The 21044-nt window shown below is 37.0% G+C and overlaps 1 protein-coding gene across 2 annotated transcripts in view; it reads left to right on the top strand.

The window, feature by feature from the left end:
* NELL1 (neural EGFL like 1) overlaps window positions 1–21044 on the top strand; it is a 520182-nt gene that overhangs the window by 87360 nt on the left and 411778 nt on the right. For both annotated transcript variants that reach the window (XM_087719035.1, XM_087719031.1), the window contains exon 3: window positions 8040–8190. In XM_087719035.1, the coding sequence (XP_087575161.1) occupies window positions 8040–8190 (151 nt within the window). The remainder of the gene's footprint in view (window positions 1–8039; window positions 8191–21044) is intronic.

The raw sequence follows: 21044 nt of genomic DNA, 5'->3' as shown, positions 1-21044 counted from the left end.
AAAACTCCCCACATACTTGGGGGGGTTGTGCACAAATGCATGAGGCGGGGGTTGTGTGCGCATGTGCAGGTGGGGGTGGCGCATTGAATTGTGGGTGTGGGCACAATTTTGGCACGCCTTTATGAAAAGGTTCACCATTAGTGATTTAGCCTATCTAAGCAAAAAGAGTACCCTGGAAGGATTACATCATTCTATGGAAGGTTTTTACACTTATTATTATTATTTAAAAGTTTTTTTCTCTGAATTTAAAGTTGTACTTGATTGGTGACTGAATCTGTACAGTTTTTTTTACCGGTGTTACTATTTTGTTTATGACATGTGTATTAATGTTCTAGTTTAAGCAACAGCCAGTAAATTCCTTAGTAATCCCCTATCTAAATACTAACCAAGGCCAACCTGATTTAGTTTCTAGGATCAGGCAAAATTACTTAGATATTGCCATCTTATAAAAATCTTTAGTCATGTTTGCCTCATCTCATAGAGCTAAACAGGATTTGGTTAGGATGAAAAATCCCAGTGAAATACTAGGCTAGACTTGGAAACTAAAGTATCCAAGAAGAAGGCAATAGCACACTACTTAGATATTATTATAAAGTGTCCAGGAGTTGAGCTTGAGTAAAAAAATACTTTACTTAACTTTATCTTGGTTGACCCAAGAGCTGTAAAACCTGCTCCTGGCTGGATTAGCATGTGATTAAAAGTATTAATAAAACTTGACAGCAGGTGTTTCTCTCGAGATATGCTGGTTATACCCAGATATCCACCAGCAAACATAGATTCAATTAAGGTGCAAGTTCATTCTTTCTTTTCCCAGAAATATTAGTTTACAATTTTTTAAGTAATCAAAATTATCAGGGTAAGTACGACACTTTGCATAAAGCATAGCCCTTATAATATAATCGAATCAGACTGATCCTTCCTGATCCAAAGTCAGGAAAGACGAAAATTACTTTACAAAATTATGTCACATACAACTCTAATATTTTGAATGTATACACAATTTCATCTGTAAAAAAGAGATTGTGCTGCAACAAAGCAGGGCAGAAATTTTGACCCATATAAATGTAAAAAGAGTGGAAACAGTGTTGATATATAAAAGGGCTGGGGGAAGATAATATTTACATATAATAAGAAAACTCGGGAGACGTGAAAAATATTTCATTTTTCCATTTTGGAAAATATTCCAGAATAAGTATTATGGCAGAGTATTAGTATTGTTAGCAACTACTTATTTATTTGATGTAGAAGCTGTTTGAATGAACATGAAATACTTAAAATGGAAAAACAATAAAAAAGAATGTAATCTAGATAAAACACAAATCAAACAATCAAACATAGTTGCATAAACAACCTACCCTAAGCCAGTGGTGGGATTCAAATATTTTACTACCAGTTCCGTGGGAATAGCTTGGTGGGCATAACTTTGTGGGCATGGAAGGGGAAGGATACTGCAAAATCATCATTCTCTCCCCATCCCACTAACCTGCTTTCCAGCTCTGTTCTCCTGTTCAGGCAACAAAAGAAGCTCAGCTGGGAGGCAGGGAGGCAACGGGGGCTGGGCCAGCCTTCTTGCTGGTTCTCTGATACTCAAAATTTCCACTACTGGTTCTCCAGAACCTGTCAGAATACCACCTCTGCCAGTAGCTAGGAAAATACTTGGATTTAAGCATAAACCAAGTAGTTGTGACACAAACAGTAAGAAATTCCCCAATGATTGTAAGGATAGGCCAAATCTATAGACAGAAAGATAATTATATATGATTTGAAGTCCACAATGTGTGTTTACTTTGCTTCACCATTTTTCCTATATCGAATCATCTCATTATCCATTGCATCGACATCTGTTTTGAATCGAAGAATCTTCATTTGCATTTCTACTGTTCATAAATAGAAGTACCCTCCAGGCTACTTATAGTAACTATAAACAAAAAGCTGGTTTTGGATTTTAAGAAATTCTGGAAAGTTAGCTATGAGTTAAATGGGTTTCAATATATATATATTTCTTATGGAAAATTAACGTGCATTTAAACCACCAGGAGTCTGAGTAGATGCTTGTATGAAATACAACTATACATCAATGAAAATGGTATAGTAGGAAAAGATCTTTACTGTAAAGGGCTCTAGTTTTGGTGTTTGTAATTAAATCAAATAAAGAAGGGCATTATCCAAACAATTGAATTTCATTTGCTACAATTGAAGAATATTAGGCAGGTGCATTGCTGGTTATGGAAGTAAATTCTACAAATTAACCTTGATTGGGCTATCCTAAATGAAAAGATGACTTCAATCTTAAAGGAAGCATCTTTGAAATTTCACTGTTCTGCTGTGTACATTTTGCTTTCCAATTAAAGATAGAGCTCTCATGTTCCTTTTTTGCACTAGCAGGAATGGTTTTTTTTTTTTAAAAAAAGTCTTGGATAGGAAAACATTGAAAATACCAAGTTGTTGTGTAGCTGGTACAGATACTGAAATATGTAGAAATTGCTTTCTCAAAGTAGAATTAACTCACAGTGAAATAGGTCTCTTTTACCTGCTAGCTAGCTGGAACTCCAATACATTCTAAAATTACATGAATGTGCTTTATCTATATAACACAAATAACACAGCTAAATTGACACAACTATGCATTATCAAAACATTTTTTAGAACGAGTTTATGGGAAAGCTCTTTCTGCACAAAGGTTATTTAACCTTAATAGGATCTGCATAGCAGTTGGAGAATAAAACTTACATGGAGCACCATGCTGCTGGATCGTCTCCTTGATAGTTGCAAAATCCTGCAAGCAATGGAACTGAAGAGGTTGTTCTGACTAGATAGAAGCAAGATCATCTTATGGAAAGATAATTAATTATGTAGCCAGTGATATAAAAGCAGCATATGTAAAACCATGGGTGGGCTGCTGGGGGTTTGCACGGGTTTGGGCGATCCTCTAGCTAGGATTCTGCACAGTTCAGTGAACCTCCACATTAGGGGTGGCGTTACTGCCGGCATTACTGCCAGTTCGGCAAGCAAAATGTTTTAAGTTCTCTGGATTTCAAGGACACTAAAGCATTTTTGTGATATGCATATCAACATTCCATAATGCAATGCTTTACAGTGGGCTTGGTTGTTTAACGTCAGGGTATAACGCTGATCAGTGGTGGGTTTCAAAAATTTTTGGAATCTCTTCTGTAGGTGTGGCCTGCTTTCTGGGTCCACTGGTGGAACCTCTTCTAACCGGTTCGGTAGATTTGACGAACCGGTTCTACCGAGTAGGTGCGAACTGGTAGGAACTCACCTATGATGCTGATGCGTCAGCTTAGTAACGTGAAAAGTCAAATCTTTGGGACATGAAATGATAATTTACAAAGACCTGATTATCGTTTGGGGAAAATGATAACTGAATGTTTGTATCAGTGAATTTTGGCTATTATTAATATAATCAGTTTTTCCTTTCTGTAAGAAAACAAGAATGTAATTATTAAGCAGAAGTTAATAGTATGCTGTGAAAAATATAGTATTATTTTTTTACCAACTTTCTTTGGCCTGTGCTCAAACATTTGCATTTTGCTACATATCAGTTTAACCTGTATTCTGAATGTAGAGCTACACGGGTAGAGCCACCAAGCAAACACTGTATAGATAAAGATGAGAGACTAATACCCCGAAGGTGAGGCTGTCTTGACTTGATAGTTTAATGTCACATTTGGAAGAGTATAGGCATGTCTTCTGTAAGATAGTTATTGCAGCAATCAATATGGGGTCAAATAGGAGGCTTGGAGCTCTGATCTTTTTGCTTTCTATTCAGTTAGTGGCCTCAAGCAAGAACATGTCCTGCATGCAAAAGGGCCCAGGTAGGTAGAAAATACTTATAATCTGTTTCCTGAATTTCTCAAGATACCCATGGTTTCTGCAATATATGACAATCATATATTGTGGAAAACTATGAGTGTCTTGTCTATGGAGATTCTCAGTCATCCAGGTCATGACTGTCCAAAGGTGCTTTTTGAAGAGGTAACTGGACTTTCTGATTTTTCTTTGAAGACATTTTGCTTCTTATCCAAGAAGCTTCTTGGATGAGAAGCGAAACATCTTCAAAGAAAAACCAGAAAGTCCAGTTGCCTCTTGAAAAAGTACCTATGGGTGCTTGAGAAATTCAAAAATCTTGGAAGACCTACAGAGTGACCCACAGTGTCAGATGACATATGTGATTAGTGACTGATGATATAAAGATTGAAAGCTAATTCCTGGCTTGTACACAGCTGATCACCACAATGCACTCTACTTACATGCTTGGTCCAGAAGCACCAGGTGTGTGTATTTCAGTGGTGGGTTGCAGGCGATATGTCCTGGTACGGATGTACCGGTACCTGTCCGGAGCACTGGGTACCATTCCGGTATGGTGCTCTGGAGGGCCCACCAGCCCGCCTGAGCTCCTTACCTGTATTTGAGCTCTTTGGTGCTTCCGCGCACGCACACGGAGTGCACGGTGCCTGCGAGATGCTCCACCGAGCAGCTGGAGTGTCGCGGAGGGTCGTGGAGGTGTCACAAGAGGTAAAGGTGCATGTGCATGATGCACACATGTGTGCGCGTGCTGCACATATTCATGTAGTGGACGCCGGGCCCCATTGCAACCGGTGGGATCTGGAACCCACCACTAGTGTATTTGCTGGGGAACTGAAGTGTACAGGATTTTCTCCTTCAGTTTTTTCTACAACTATCACAATCCAGTGAACTTTTATGGTTGAAAGTAGATATCAATTTGGAACTCCCCAGTCCTGGCTCAGCAGCTTAAATCCTATACCTTCCTGGCTTTGCTTTTGATGTATAAAGCTTTAAACAATTTATGGCCAGAATAAATAGAACAGATTGCCTTCTAATCTGTTCCCACTAAAATCCACAAAGTGCTTATTATTACACCTTTATGGTGCCTGTGGAGGAATAATCTCACCATTTAGACACTCTATATATGAATATTGTTTTTTTCCTTGTTTCCTTTCTTGGTTTTAGTGTACTTTTTCTATTTTTATTTATCTCATAAGCTGCTTTGAGATGTAATTGCATAAATGGTGTAGACATATACTAAGTAAAAACAGTTGTATATCTTAGAACACTTACCATGATCCGGCTGTTGTAGAATATTCTGCTGTTGTAAGAAGGCTGCTTAAACACACATATGCAACACACCTGCCTTTTGGAAGTTCCAGCTGCAGTTAATGTAGTTAAGCAGGCTTTTGTTCAGTTTGGAATCTTGCTCTGAGACAAAATCCAACACTACGTGAACAGATTTTCACTTCTGTTCGGGGACTTGTTCATCTGTTCTGTTTTGTTCTTCTTCCAACCTGCTGTTGAGTTTTCCCAACTACAAAGAGCAGGGTTTTTTTTATAGCATACATGGGGCTATAGGAGACAAAGAAAATTCCCCCTTTTCTGTTTTGTTGGCATGAGATTTTCCCCAGCAGAAAGATTTACCAAAATGGTAGGTCTGGAATGTTACTCTTTTAACATACGGAATTAGAGAGAATTCTTTGGCCTTGAAGAAAAAACAAATGAGCAAAGAAGTTATTAATGGAATTCAGGAGTGGTATAGGTAGTCCTCCACTTATGACCACAATTGAGCCCAAAATTTATGTTGCTAAGTGAAACATTGGTTAAGTGAGTTTGCCCCATTTTACAGCTTTTCTTGCCACAGTTGTTAAGTGAATCTGGTTTCTCCTTTAGCTTTGCTTGTCAGAAAGTCAAGCATCTGAATTTTAGTCATGTAACCATGGGGATACAGCAATGGTTGTAAGTGTGAAAAATGGTCATAAGTCACTTTTTTCAATGACTTAGACGTAGAATAACTTTATTGTCACTTTGAATGTACGCTAATTGGCATACATTAAAATGAAATTTCGTCTGATAGAGCTCCAACCTCCAATATATACTACATATAGATGATAAAATAAATGAATACAAAATTATGCATATATCCACATATATTATATGACACAGAGAAACAACACAGTCTAATACAGCTGAATACATGTACACCACAAGAAAAATGAATCTTGCAAGTTTACCAGACGGAAGGCATAAAGAACATTGTAACTTTGAACAGTCATTAAATGCGTGACCTGACAAATGCACGCACGACAAAAGTGCGCTGACAAAACCACGGCGCTAAAACCGTGACATCATCAACGCAACAACAACAGCGCGTTGACAGAAGCACGATTTAAGTTAAGGTAAGGGTTAGGTTTAGGGTTAGGTTTAGGGTTAGGTTTAGGGTTAGGTTTAGGGTTAGGGTTAGGGTTAGGTTTAGGGTTAGGTTTAGGGTTAGGCTTAGGGTTAGGCTTAGGGTTAGGTTTAGGGTTAGGTTTAGGGTTAGGGTTAGGGTTAGGGTTAGGTTTAGGGTTAGGTTTAGGGTTAGGCTTAGGGTTAGGCTTAGGGTTAGGTTTAGGTTTAGGGTTAGGGTTAGGGTTAGGGTTAGGTTTAGGTTTACAGCGCACTTCTGTCGGCGCGCTGTTGTCGGTGTCCTTCAGCGCTCATTCGTCACCGCGCTTTAGAACTCGTGGTTTTGTCACCACGGTTTAGTCAGGTGCGCTTTTGTCGGTCGCCCTTTTGTCATTGAACCCATTAAATGAACTATTGTTAGTCAGTGACTACCTATACTATGTAATTGGATTGGATTGGATTTATTAAATGTATAGGCCGCCCAATCCCGAAGGACTCCGGGCAGCTTACAGGAAATAAATTTATAAGAGAAAGGTTAAAAAACAAACAGAAGAAAGCAGATTAAAAGAGACACAACATGCACCCAGTCTAATCAGGGCTGGACTTCGGTTAAGAGGTCAACAGCCCCAGGCCTGCCGGAATAGCCAGGTTTTAATAGCCTTTCGGAAGGCCACGAGAGTGGGTAGGGTTCGGATCTCTGGGGGTAGTTCATTCCATAGGGCTGGAGCAGCTACAGAGAAGGCCCTCCCCCGTGGCACCGCGAGCTGACATTGTCTAGCTGATGGCACCTGGAGAAGGCCCACCCTGTGCAATCTTATTGCCCCCCCAAAAAAAAGCTAGAATATGAAAAACACTAAAATCAATTAATCAACGGAACCATTTGTTTTCTGGAGTTGTGGCTGCTCCATCATGGGAGGTTTTCAAGAAAAGATTAGACAGCCATTTGTCTGGGTATAAGGTCTCCTGCCTTAGCCGGAGGTTGGACTTAGAAAATCTCCAAGGTCTCTTCCAACCCTATGATTGTGCGATTTTACAATTCTATGAAAGTATGAGTAAAAAGGTGAGCTAGTGATGCTATCATTATCTGCTGCTTTCATTTTTGTTGTTTTATTTCTCATCCCAAAAGGGCTAAAGGGAAGGTGACTGAAAGTTGAAAGTGGTCTGAATGATTGCATCTCTAAACATCAAGTTGAAGTCTAATAAATACTGCATGAAAGCAATACTTGGCTTGTGTAAACAGAGAAGTCACCAAATCGATTGTCACTCCTGTTGCTACATCATACATGATGATGTATTAAATCTATGGACAGGGGATGAGGCACGGGGGTGGGGATAAGGATGCTGAGAGAGCATTGCTAGCAATAATAGATCTCTGCCAGTGCATCAGCATCAGAACAAATTCTTTGGCTTCGATAGGAAAGGAGGAAAACCGAGATGGTATTGAAATTTCTGCTTTGCCAGTGACTCAGGGTTCAGCCAGGCCCTCTAAATTTGGGAGCCTATTATCTTGTTTCTGCACACACCTCATGAATCAGCAATGTAATCTGCTCATGACAGGCTTGAATGGTTCATCATTTCCTGTCAGAAACTCTGTCAGAAAATCAGTAAGATACCTGATTGTGAACTTGTCAGGGCGACAAACTGATAAAGAGGATGTTTTCTATTTTCACATTGCTCCCAAGTACAGCACTGGCAAAGAAGAGGCAGATTTCTCAGAATGAAAAGTATTACCACAGGGAAGGGAAATAGGAACCAGCCCATAATGGTTTCTAATGTGAAAAGTTTAGTGCTATGTCTCTTTCTTTTTTATACCTCACCTCACTATTTTTATCATTTTTTTTTAGCTGTAGATAGAGAAATCCATGCAGCATCCCACACAAATGAGAAATTAATTCAGCTCTTCCGGAACAAAAGCGAATTCACATTTTTGACCAACATACAGCAGCAGGCATCAACTTCTGGAGTTATTCTGTCCATACGAGAGTTGGAACACAGGTAAGCAGAAACCTGTCTAAATACTTAATGGCATCAAAGTGCTTTATGATGACCTTACATTACCTAATCACAAAACATGAAGTTTCTGTTGTAACTGATTCCTGGATCATTGTTTTCTCTTGTTAAACAGAGTTGCAGGAATGTAATGTCTTCAAAATGTGTTTGTTATGTCTGCATGGCACTCTGCCAAACCATGAAATACACTAGGACTATAAGCCTGCTTTTTGTTTTACTGATCTGTCGTTTTTATTTATTATGTTCATTCTATAATTTATTAGCTGCTTTACAGAAAAATTTAACGCAAGGCAGTTTATCTCAAGAAAAAACATCGTGTGGACAATCCATAAATACAAAATTGTAACCATAAAAACAAAACTTCAACATTTAATGTGCCATATTAACAATAGGAAGAGAAATATATCAGATTCACTTACATAATCAGTGCCACAGCCAAGAGGAAAAAAGGAAGTTAAATTTCTCTGTTAAATTAAGGGATGGGCTAGTATTTGAAGTAGTGTTCTTTCAGAAGTAGATGACATCCCTTACAATGAACAGAACAGGAGCTTATTGGATTGCCAGAGAATGACCAGAGACAGTGGTGGGATTCAATTTTTTTTACTACTGGTTCTGTGGGTGTGGCTTTGTGGGGATGGCTTAGTAGGTATGGCAGAGAAAGGATACTGTAAAATCTGCATTCCTTCCTCACTCTAGGGGAATGTTACTGCAAAATCCCCATTTCCTCTGGATCATCTGGGACTTAGGAAGCAGAGAATAGATTGGGACAAGGCCAGTCAGGTGGTATTTATCGGTTCTTCAAACTGCTCAAAATTTCCGCTACTAGTTCTCCAGAACTGGTCAGAACCTGCTGAATACCACCTCTGACCAGGGACCTGGTACCCTCTAGACACCTATATCAGATAACTCATAACCATAACTCATTTATGGTGGCGATACCAAAAATCATAAAAGCAATACTAAAAGTTTCTTTTCCTTAGTAATGATATAATGACCTCCCCCACATCAAATCAAAGCTTTTTATTAAAGTCTTTGACCAGCCTTTACATTAAAGAGAGTGTTTGACACAACATTTTGTTATTGAAAAAGTTAAAACATAGGACAATAAAAAACAAGTCTAATTAAAAGTTGTATAGCTTGGTGAAGATATTTCACCACCTGATTTGTGAATGTGTGGTTAGCATACCTTAAAAAATAATAAATAGAAAATTTATGATCAGAACATGTCTTGGGGTATCATGAAAAGAACACCGTATGAATGAGCATTTCTGCCTCTCTGGATCCACAAGGGCAAAATCTCTGTAAACAAGGAATCCCATGAAATCTTCGCACCAGTAGAGCTGATAGGAGGGCATTAGAGCTGCGGTGGTGCAGTGGTTAGAATGCAGTACTGCAGGCTACTTCTACTCACTGCCGGCTGCCTGCAATTTGGCACTTTGAATCTCACCAGGCTCAAGGTTGACTCAGCCTTCCAGTCTTCTGAGGTCAGTAAAATGAGGACCCAGATTGTTGGGGCAATATGCTGACTCCGTAAACCATTTATAGATGGCTGTAAAGCACTGTAAAGCAGTTTATAAGTCTAAGTGTTATTTCTATTGCTATTACAGTGGACTATGGAAAAGGCCAGTCTATATTTGCTTAGCATTAGATTGTATAGATAACCTGCAGTAGAGGGCTTTGTCTGTCCAACATTTAATGATAAAATTCAGGGGGGTCAATCTTACACACAATAAAAGTATTCCCATTTATTTTAACAGCTTGAAGCAGAAGTTACAACTCTTGTATCATCATGCACACTTCATGGTTGACTTCATGGATATTAAATTTATAAAAATAGAGTAGTCCTCTATTTCTTGCTTCAGTTCATTTTATATCTTGGATTCCTACAATTTAAAAATTAGATAATTATTAAATGTACCTTGTTTAACTTTTATCTGACAACTTGCTTAATCTGAAGATAATAATATATTTTAGAAGTATTTTTATGCTCTTGGAAAAAAACAAAACGATATTCCTGACATTGTTCTGTCAATAGGACCAGACTTTAAATGAAATGTAATTAAGAGCAGAATATCAACAGGAACTGCTGGGATAACTTCAATACGTTTGGAGACCACTGGGAAAAAAAAAGAAAGCTATTGTAAAGAAAGCCAGGTATCAGATAGATAAATGAGCTGGAAATAAAGATTTCTTATTTGAATCCTTGATCCTTGCAATTAGCAGTTTTTATTATCTGAGGATATGGCTTTGTTTCACTGGGTCTGTACAGAGTGATTAATTTAAGGTTATATCAAGCAAGGATTCTAAATACATTTTTAGTAATACATTTCATTGAAACAAAGAGATTTTGGCAAGTTGTTATTGCCCAGCTGCTGAGATAGGAACATTGTTTCTGCACTTTCTCCCCCTTAGATTGTGTGAAAATTCACAGGAAAGTGTTTTCTTGAATTAAAATGAGTGCTTGGCAAAAAAGAAACTCTAAACAATGGGTAAGAAATATATTTATTCCTTTAGATAGCTGTGGATTTCAAATCTACTTCTCTCACATGGACAGTGGTAAAAATGTTGAAAATTAAGGTTCATTACACTTGTATACTTATTCATTTCCCAAATCAATGTAAATATTTATATGAAAACCTGCTTCAAATTTAAGCCTTTTCCTAAATTTCCAGAATGTATGGCTGGTAGATAAGTTGAGCTTTCCCAAGTTGATGGCTGTGAAAAAAAAGAAAATATTAAATACAGAAGTTGTTGTGGCTGATCTTAGGAATTGTACTGTTCACAATAATATATTACAGTATATACTCGTGCATCTTTTAGGTTTACATTTAAACCCCCATTGGCAAATAATTTTGAATCTGTCCTTTTGCTTCTATTTTAAAACTATGTGTTGTGCACGCTGTCATTGAGACAAAGGATATTATATATATATATATATATATATATATATATATATATATATATATATATATATATATATATATATGTGTATGTATGTATGTATGTATGTATGTATGTATGTATGTATGTATGTATGTATATGTGTACACACACACACACACACACACACACACACACACACACACACGGAAGCTTTTTTTCTGCATTTGTGTCATTTATAGAAAGTCCATGCAATTCTAATATGTATATGAAAATATAAGTGAATATGCATCCCTAAACATATAAGTGAACGTATAGGTGAATATATAGCATTAGACAGCCTTACAAAAACCATTGTTCAGATGGATTTTGTATAGTGTATCTTACATTGGTTGGTTTACATTGATTATTTTACTAACCTAATATGGTTTGACTTGGTTCAGAATGTTGTGTGAAAACTGACCTCTGTAAAATATAATCTCTGATGTAACATTTTGTATAAACTCACTTTTTTAAAAACGATTAACCTAACCATGGTTTACCAGATTATGAACCAGGCTAAATTATTACCGTATAAAGTCAGTTTTAATTTTACATTTTACTGACCCCAAACAAGGAAAAAATAATAATACATGTAAGCTAAAGCTTAATAAGCACTAAAGGAATGTATTAAAATGTAAAGCTGTAAAGTAAAATTAACTGTTGTTGCACTATTAAGCATCAAATTGCTTAATTAATTTGGTGACCCTTTTGGAGGCCTCAAATGGCTGGTCTAAGGAGATTGTTCTCGCCCTCAGAGCTACCATAACTGTGAGTTAGCGGAAGCTTTATTAGGTCAGCTCACTGTGCTCCAGAAAAAAGAGAGTGCAAACCAAATGATTCTATTTCCCCCAACAGACAAGGGCAAATTCCCTTCCAGCAGCGAGGTTGCAAAACTTTAAATTGAATAAGAGCAAAGACTCTTGTGTGAATTAACCAAAGAATATTTATTTATTTATTATTTATTTTGTCAAGCATGTATTAGTTAACTTGTATAAGTATAAACATGATTTTGAATACATGAAATGGATACGAATAAAAGGGAACATTAGGGCAGGGATGGTAGGCAGGTTGGTGTGCTTATGCACGGCCCTTAGAGACCTCTTAGATATGGGGTGAGGTTGACAGTAGACAGTCTAAGGTTAAAGTTTTGGAGGTTTGGGGAAGAAACCACAGTATCAGGTACTGTATTCCAGGGATTGACCACTCTGTTGCTGAAATTGTATTTTCCGTCATCGAGTTTGGAGTGATTTATCTTAAGTTTTTATCTATTGTGTATTCATGTATTGTTGTGGTTGAACTGAAGTAGTTTTTGACAGGTAGGAAATTGTAGCAGATAATTTTATGTACTATGCTTAGGTCAGACCAAAGGCGGTCTAGTTCTAAGGAATTACACCTATTATTATTAATATTAATTAATTATATTATATTATTATTATTAGGAGAAGGGGCCATATATCAAATATTGTTGCAAAGACTTTTTTTTCCAACTCTAATCAAGCTCTATCAGAACAAGTGAGGGCGTGAGAAAAATTAATCCAAAGAATTTTATAATCTAGATCAATAGTTAGCTTCCAGGGTAACAGAAAATTTTCCTGTAGGTTTTCCTGTAAGGTCAGTGAAAATTAATTTGAGCCAAAACTTCAAATGGCAAAACCACATGTGAATTTTGACAAACCTTAGTCCAGATTAGTCACAAAGGAGAATTAAATACACTTTGGGAGAATTTCAACTGAGTTGTAGAAAGACAGCTTGAACAGAACTTAAATCATGATAATAGCAAATCTGTGTTCTGCATACCAGGTGGCTGATTACCTTAATTCTAAATATTTTCTCTTGCAGCTGGCAAGTTATTACCACTGCAGTTAGCATATTGTAGGATAAAATTTGAGAATTTGTGGGCCTGAGTAATGGCAGCTTTTTGTTGTTTCTTCTGGAAAATCAATCGGTAAAAAGAAATACCCAGATATTTAAATACCTTAATTTTGTTGATACTAAAATTGTTGATTTTCCAAGACAGATAGCATATGACAAGCCTTTTGGAGAAAACAAAACACCTTTGGCTTTATTATAATTGAGAATCAATTTTTCCTTTGCAATAGTAGAGGAAAAAAGCTCCATTATTCTGTCTCACGCCAATTCATCTTGTAGAAAGCATGGATGCATTGTCCAATGGTCCAATGGCTTGATCTTACTCTGGGGCTAGGAATAAAATAATTAATATGGGGATGAAGGGTAGAAGGATCCCCATCATAATACAGTGAAGCTGCATTCAATTATTTTTACAATCAGAAGCAATGAGATTGGACAACAAAGAAAGCAACTCATTTCTCCCAAAATCTATGTCTGATGATAATATAAAGCAGGGGTGTCAAACTGGTGGCCCGCAGGCCAAATGCATCATGTGTAGGCCATGCCCACCCCATCTCCACAAATGGGAAAAATGTCACGAAACATCACATAATGCCACGGGTTTGACACCTGTGATGTAAAGAATACCCCAGATTACTCCAGGCTTCCTTTATGTATTCCATCCATGATAAAAAAAAAGCACTGATCAAGGGTCAGACTCCCTCCCTGAATCTGACTTGCCTTTCTACGAGGATATTCATTTACACTAGGCAGTCAGTTTTCCGTGGCATATAGCTATGCTCAGTCAGATGATACAACATTAATATATCCAATTCCTCCCCAAATTATTATAGCTGCAAGGTCTAAAGTAGTTAGAATGCATCTGCCATTATATTGTGAAGTCATACCTTGGAGACAGAAAAAGAATCGGATGACTTAATGTAATCAATTGCAGGTTCCTGGTCCTAGGCAAACCAGGCAATAATTATGAAAGAGGTGGGCAGATGAAAAGGGAAACATACTGTTTAATGGCAAAAAATAAAGTAAAAAAGATAATCGGAACATAAGATGTTTTTTTTTTACATTCCTGAACTGAATATGTTTTTCCATTTTTGCAGCTGCATGCTTTTGTTTGCATAAAGCTTTGTCCTACTTTTTATATTGTTTGGTTATGCCTAGCATCATCATGCAAGCAGCTCATACAGTAGGCTGTCTTGAATTGTGCTCTAAAGATTGTACTCTTTTCAACCATTGTATCTTTTTCAATATTAATGTCGGCTGAATGTATCATTGAACATATTCCTTTCCGTTTCAGCTTTTCCCTTTCCTGCCTTTCTAATTCAATAGAGGTCTTCTATTGTAAACTAGGCTGTCCTCCAGCACGTCTGTTAATTCAAAGTTTGTAAATAGATTTTACTGCCAGTTCTGACTCTTGATGGTGGATGAATGTACAGTTTTCTGAATTGTATAGTGTTTTGGAGGCAGGTGCAGCAAAAGAATAGTTTTTGTGATCAGCTTGAATGTACAAGTCAGGTCAACATCTACTGCATCAGTAGTGCTTGCAGGATATAATAAAGCAACCATATCATAATTCACATCACACTGCTAGCCTCCAGCTTTTCAGGTGAAGTGACTTGATGCATGGTTCTAGAGCCAAGGTATAACACTGACATTCCACTAGATTGTTGGCTTAAAGGGGCCCTTTTTATTGAACCTATGTCATCACTGTTGTGTTTATGGTTTTGATTCCCTATAGATTTTTGTAGTATATTTTAGTTGTTTTTTCTTTGCTGCTTTTTCAATTTTTATTTTGCAATTGTTTTATTTTTTAGTAGTTGTGTATTGATAGTGACCAGTGGTGGGTTCCGTAATGGGCCCGACGTCATCCACATGCATGCACGCAGTGCGCACATGTGTCTTACTGTCCTGTGACGCCTCTGCAAGCATCTGCAGGCGCTGTATGTGCCATGTGCATGCGCGGAAACGCCGAAGACTTTAAAGACAGGTAAGGAGCGAGGGCGGGCGGGCGGGCCCTCCGGACCACAGTACTAGAATGGTACTGTGTGGTCTGGGCAGGCTCTGGTATGCCCGTACCGGGGCGTACCACCTGCAACCCACCAGTAATGGTCATGTGAAAAATTTAATTAACTTTCAACAGGAGGGATTTTCTATAGTGAAATAATATCTCAACATTTCTCAGTTTTGAGATTTATTTGTTTTGTCCTAATAATTGAGGGAGAACCTGCTATTGTTGGTTTATTGTCATGGCATTTGAAAGAGGATCTTGTGGATGAAATGTAGTAGGAATCTGCCACACAGGTATGCTCTTCACTTTCACTTAGAACAGCTCTATTACAAAAAATGTTTTTGCTTGGAACAGTGTGGGTTAATGTAGCAATTATCCTTCTTTTACCAGAAAACTTAATTCATATGATATGATGTCACAACAGTATTAACAAGGCATAAATAATTGGTGTAAATCAAGTCATAAATCATTGTTGCTTCATAGGAATAAGGTGTGTGTTGTAGAGACAGAGGCAATGGGAGAAAATGTTCTAAAAGATTAAATAAGCATTTCAAAAGCAGTAGAATATGGCATTTGAAGCAATTGTTTACATAGTTTGTATCAGTCTTTCCCAACCTGATGATCTTTAGATGGGGTGGATTACATATCTAGACATCCAGTACTCGTGTTACTTGGAGTAGACCATCCACAGGAGGAGGGATAAAAATGTTAGAAGGTAGCAGTGCCCACCATCTTAACTCTTTTTAATCCCCCCTACCAAGCCCACAACCGAACTTTGACCCAGCAAAGCTAGAATATATCAAATTGAGAAAAGAAGATAGGAATGCTTCAGGTAATTGCTAATTTACTGTCATACTCTCTTTACTGTTTTCTAAATATTTCAGACAAATGTTAAAGAAAAATGGTTAACTTATGCTGACTTGCTGAATTTTTCTCAGAGAGTTAAAACTTAAAACAGGAGAAAATTTAAAATTGGAAGGTTTTACTTGCCATTGGTTTCCTTGTGCTCAGGTAATGGAAAGGTTTAAGCTGGATAAGAAGAATTATGAATTCAAAAAGGGTAAAACTGAGTTTTATGTAGAGCTCTGTTCAAATGATGATCATATTATTGCTAGGATGTATAAACTTTGATTGAAAATGGAAATTGAGGATGAAGAAGTTGAAAAGCTTCAAAAATAATGTAGAGTTGAACCAGCAGGAGAATATGTGGAAGAAAAGGTTAGAATTTACACTGAATTATAATCTTAAAGCAATTTTTTATAAAATGGTGTATCACTGATGCATGACATCAGGTACATTATCAAAACTATATAAGATAATTTCAAATATTTGTTGGAAATGTAAGGTGCATTTTTTCACCCTGGTAGACATGGGGGAAAGCTAGAAAATATTGGGATCAAGTATGTATTTTGATCCAGAAGATTTCAAAAGCAAATAGACAATTAAAACCACAGGCTTTTCTTTGGGGTTTAATGGACAAACAAATGGAATCTTTTTATGGATCTTTGGTTTTATATATGACAACAGCTTCAAGACTTTTATATCCTCAAAGGTGGAAGGATCTACAAATACTTACAATGAAGAATGGTTTGTAAAGTTGATGGAATTGGTAGATATGTTGAAATTACAGCTTTGATTAAAGAAAAGACCATGAATCATGTTGTTTCTACTTGGAAAATACTTTTATATTTTTGGGACAAAAATGAAGAAATGAAATTATCAAGTCCAAAACCAAGAATGGCATGTGGTAATTTTTCTGAACTGAGTTCTTTATTGTTTTGTACCTATAGACAAAATCTTGCCAGACAGAATTGCAACTACAATATACTTTGTGAACCCTCTTTCTCTCATAATTGATATCTGGGTTGAACTGCATCTTACTCCTTTGGAATGCACTCCTTCCTCCTGGGGATTCATTTCATCACAGAAATGTTGTTTTGGGGATTTAGCAATTAGAATTATACAGGATTGCAAAAATAATGGAGAAGAATATTAGAGTAAGAGTTTGATCTATTTTGTTACTAATATAAGTGCCAAAGAAAGTTAGAAGTTATTTTTCTTCTATTTTTCTTTCTTTTTCTTTCTTGCACTTTCACTTTTTCCTCTCCTGAGCTTTTCCCTTATTCAAATCTTTTAACTTAGTATTTTTTAAAATCAATAAAGTTACATATGTATAAAATATTTGCAAGCCAAGTCTTAATGTGAATGGCTGTGCCGTCATAGTCTGATTATCTTTCTTTCTTTCTGTTAAACAAATTGTCCCAGAGATTAGATTAATTGAACCAAATGAAATAGTAATATTTGGTTATTCTTGAATGAATAGCTAGTGAGAGGATACATAGCATATGTGGGAAGCATAAAGAATGAAGAGAGATGTTATACCAAATGGGCAGTGTGATTCTTTCTGCAGTAGTGGTCAAGGGAAGGCGTAACTAAGATGGGGAGGCTGATAATAGGGAGGGAGGAAACAGACACCTACATGACCATCCAAAATAACCCTATGGATCATTGAGATTCAGCTGTCAGAGAACAATCATCTATCTTCTTCCTATGCAACTGTGAAGTTGCTATTATTTCCTAATATGATCTGGTAATCCTTTTCACTGTCCCTGCTGTATTCAATGTGCATCCCTCTCAAAGAATTATGCTCAGTGAAAGAAGATAATCATCCTAGATAGAAGAAAGATACTGTGGTTTGATTAATGGAATACCACAACTGTACTCTCCTACTAGATGCTCCAAATAAATTGAAGATCCATTTGGAGGAGAAAGATATAGAAGACTCCTAGACTCCAAAAGCTTTATATATCATATAATAAGAACTAGCAGAACAGATAGATCAGAATGGGTATTTTAGTGTTTCTTAATCCTGGTTAAGGTTGTAGAACTGGTTTATTTTATCTAAGTCACTTCAGAAGTAATTGATTTGAATTAATGTTCTCTACCCAGGCTGGGGAATTCTAGGAATGGAAGTCCACATGTCTTATAGTTGCTAAATTGAGGAACACTGGTGTAGTTTAAATGATGGATGTAAGGATTAAAGAGTTGGCTGAAGAATTAGGTCATCTTGAGTTGGCAGGTGTTTCTCTGGGGAGAAATGTAAGACAGAACCCTATATATAGACTCATATGTTAGAATGTCCTTCATAACTTTTATTTGAGGATCAGTTAAAATGTAAAATAATAATTTGTTAATACACAAAACTTTAAATTCTCCTTAAAATATTTTAAAATATAGGAATTTTGGGAAGCCTCAAATATTCTTACTTAAGGTCAACTGGAATCTGCACAAGATGTGTTCTAAGAAGCAAGAATGTAACTTGTCTTTTTATGAACACTGAGAGCATACGCACCAAAGACAAATTCCTCGAGTGTCCAATCACACTTGGCCAATAAAGAATTCTATTCTATTCTATTCTATTCTATTCTATTCTATTCTATTCTATTCTATTCTATTCTATTCTATTCTATTCTATTCTATTCTATTCTATTCTATCACCTGGGATCGTTTGCACCCCAAATCTATAATTAGAACTATTTGTTTTCTTCATGTACATCGTTAGCATGGACGGGCGCACACCAGTGGAGTTCTTTTCCTTTATCTTAACAAAAAAGAGAACAAGACTTGAATTTTCTCTCTTACCTACTGTGTAACACATGGAAAGGGAACAAACAGATGCCTTTTTCTGCGTCTGACTGTTTTCCAAATGGATTGGGCACATTCATTTAGTATGCCTGTCAAGCTCTGTGAAAAATTTGGAAAAATCGTGAAATGAAGATCTATTTGTTCCCTTCCTACCTACCAGCTGGTTAGCACACTGGGGGTGGAGAGAAGAAAAATATTTTTAATTTTTCTTTTTAAGAAGTCCATTTGTTCTCTTTGCCTCATCTTTGCTTACAAGATAGGGCAGATTGAATAATCATCATCATTGCAATTTTATCCTTGTTATTTTAAAGTTTTTGGAAGGAATTCCAGACTGTCATGGATATTATCTTTTTTCTTGAGTGCTAAATCTAAAAAAAAAGATGCTCTGGGGAATTAAGAGGCTAGGCTAGGCTTGGTTGTTTGAAGCTTCTCTCCACAGCAAAGAGCTTATTTATCTTTCCCCTCAAAAGGTTGCTTTTTAAAAGAAAAAAAAAGCCCTGATTGCGATGTCTGAGTGAATAAAGATCTGGGATCCCTAGACTATAGAGCATATGCGTGCCTATTAATCCCATACTAATGATGTCACTAGGTTGCCTAGTAGGTTCCTTGGAAGAGAAATTCCAAATGCTGATAATGGTAGTAGTACTCCAAGAACGATCTGAATTAAATTGTGTTTAAAACTCAGGTTGGTTAAAAAAAAGATGTCATGTAACTTTTATTTGTATTACAATTAAAGCACTTTAAGCTAGCACAATATTCTAGAGCTCTGTCTTACAAAGAAAAGAAAAAACAAACAAACAAACTAAACTATGCTTATCTTAATTTAATTTCTAGTCAGTTAGGAAGTGGGAAGCATCTTATTTATGCCTTAGTATTCCTAGCATTTAAAAAGTCAATGGACAGTGATAGTAAGGATAAATCAAAAGGAAGAAGCCTTGAATATTGCTGAATTGCAACTCTTAGTAGTTATCACTATTACCTGTGCTAGTTGGGATGATGGCTTAGTGCCACTAGAGCAGGGGTGTCAAACTCAATTTCATTGAGAGTTGCCTCAGGGTTGTGTTTGACCTCAGGGGGGTGGGGTAGGTGTGACCAGGTGGGCATGATTAGCTTGACATCACTCATATCAGGAGCGCCTGTGGTGGCCTGAGAACTCAGCCAGCTAAAACTGGCAACCCTCTGCCAGTAAAAATGGAGCTTGAGAGGGCTGCCCTCCTGAGCTCCATTTTCACTGGCAGAAGCACTCTAGCCTGGTCTTTTGCTGCGGGCCAGATCTAAGTTTCCTGCAGGCCGGATCCAGCCCCCAGGCTTTGAGTTTGACACCTCTGCACTAGAGGAACTCAGATTCTCCCTCTCCACTGGCTTAAGCTTTCTTAACTATAGATATACTATGTGTGTCTACTTTGGATTCTATAGAGATATGTCATCTATACCAAGTATTGCTTGGAGCTTCATGGACAGTCTTTTCATAGAGCAATATATCCTTTGGGAGCAACATCTGGCTTTGAATTTTCTTTCTTTTTAAATTAATCAAGGATTGATGCTGCCATTATCAGATATCAGTGACGTAAAAGTTAGAATACGTATATCCCTTCCATAAGGATGAATGGTGATGGAGGATTAATAGCACAAACATTATCTAACCCTGTTTCAGTCTGTGATCCAGAAACTAAAACTGGTTTATTCTAATCTAAATCACTTCAAAAGCAATCTGATTTGAATCAAAGTTTTGTTCCAAACTGACATTTAGAAGAAAAGAGCTTAGTTCTCACACAGTCAAGTATGATAAATATTTAGTAAAATAGGTAGAAAGTTTTACATTTGATGGAAATCAGTGCAGGATTTTTGATGCTTAAAAAAGAAAAAGTAGCAGAATTGTTTTGTGAGGGAGAATAAGGCCATTTGCAATAATTCTCCCTTTTGTGGAAAATGCCTGCACTGAATTTCAGCAGAAGCTGAACATTTTTATATAAAAAGATGATGTGTTGATAAGTAGTGAGGTCCTTTTCTGATAGGCCCTGAATTATGAAGCTGATAATTGAAACTGAGGAGAGATTATTGATTAATTCACTGGTCTTTTCTATTTTAAAAAAATCACTTGCTGGGCTGGAAAAGCTAATTAAAGCTGCTAAAAAAACATTACTGCACTACTCTTTAGAATAAGAGTTAATTGACAATGAGGCAGAAAACACCTAGAGATTACCTCAGTTTTCATGTTTTTTTTCAAAAACCATTCTGAGGACCGATGGTGGCAGGTTGGACATGATCCCTTGGATTTGAGGATGTGCCTATCAGGACTCGATCCAGTCTTCTTCCTTTAGGATTTTTACTCTCACTCCATGAGAGTTACTCTCACTCCATCATGACTCACACTCCAGGGCTTGAAAGATCCATGTAT

This window comes from Thamnophis sirtalis, unplaced genomic scaffold (genome assembly GCF_051295495.1).
Source record: "Thamnophis sirtalis isolate CommonGarterSnake01/CBP01778 unplaced genomic scaffold, rThaSir2_p1.2 scaffold_1, whole genome shotgun sequence".
Taxonomy (NCBI): domain Eukaryota; kingdom Metazoa; phylum Chordata; class Lepidosauria; order Squamata; family Natricidae; genus Thamnophis; species Thamnophis sirtalis.
Note: the sequence above shows the minus strand (reverse complement) of the source record. Positions and strands in the feature narration are given on the sequence as shown.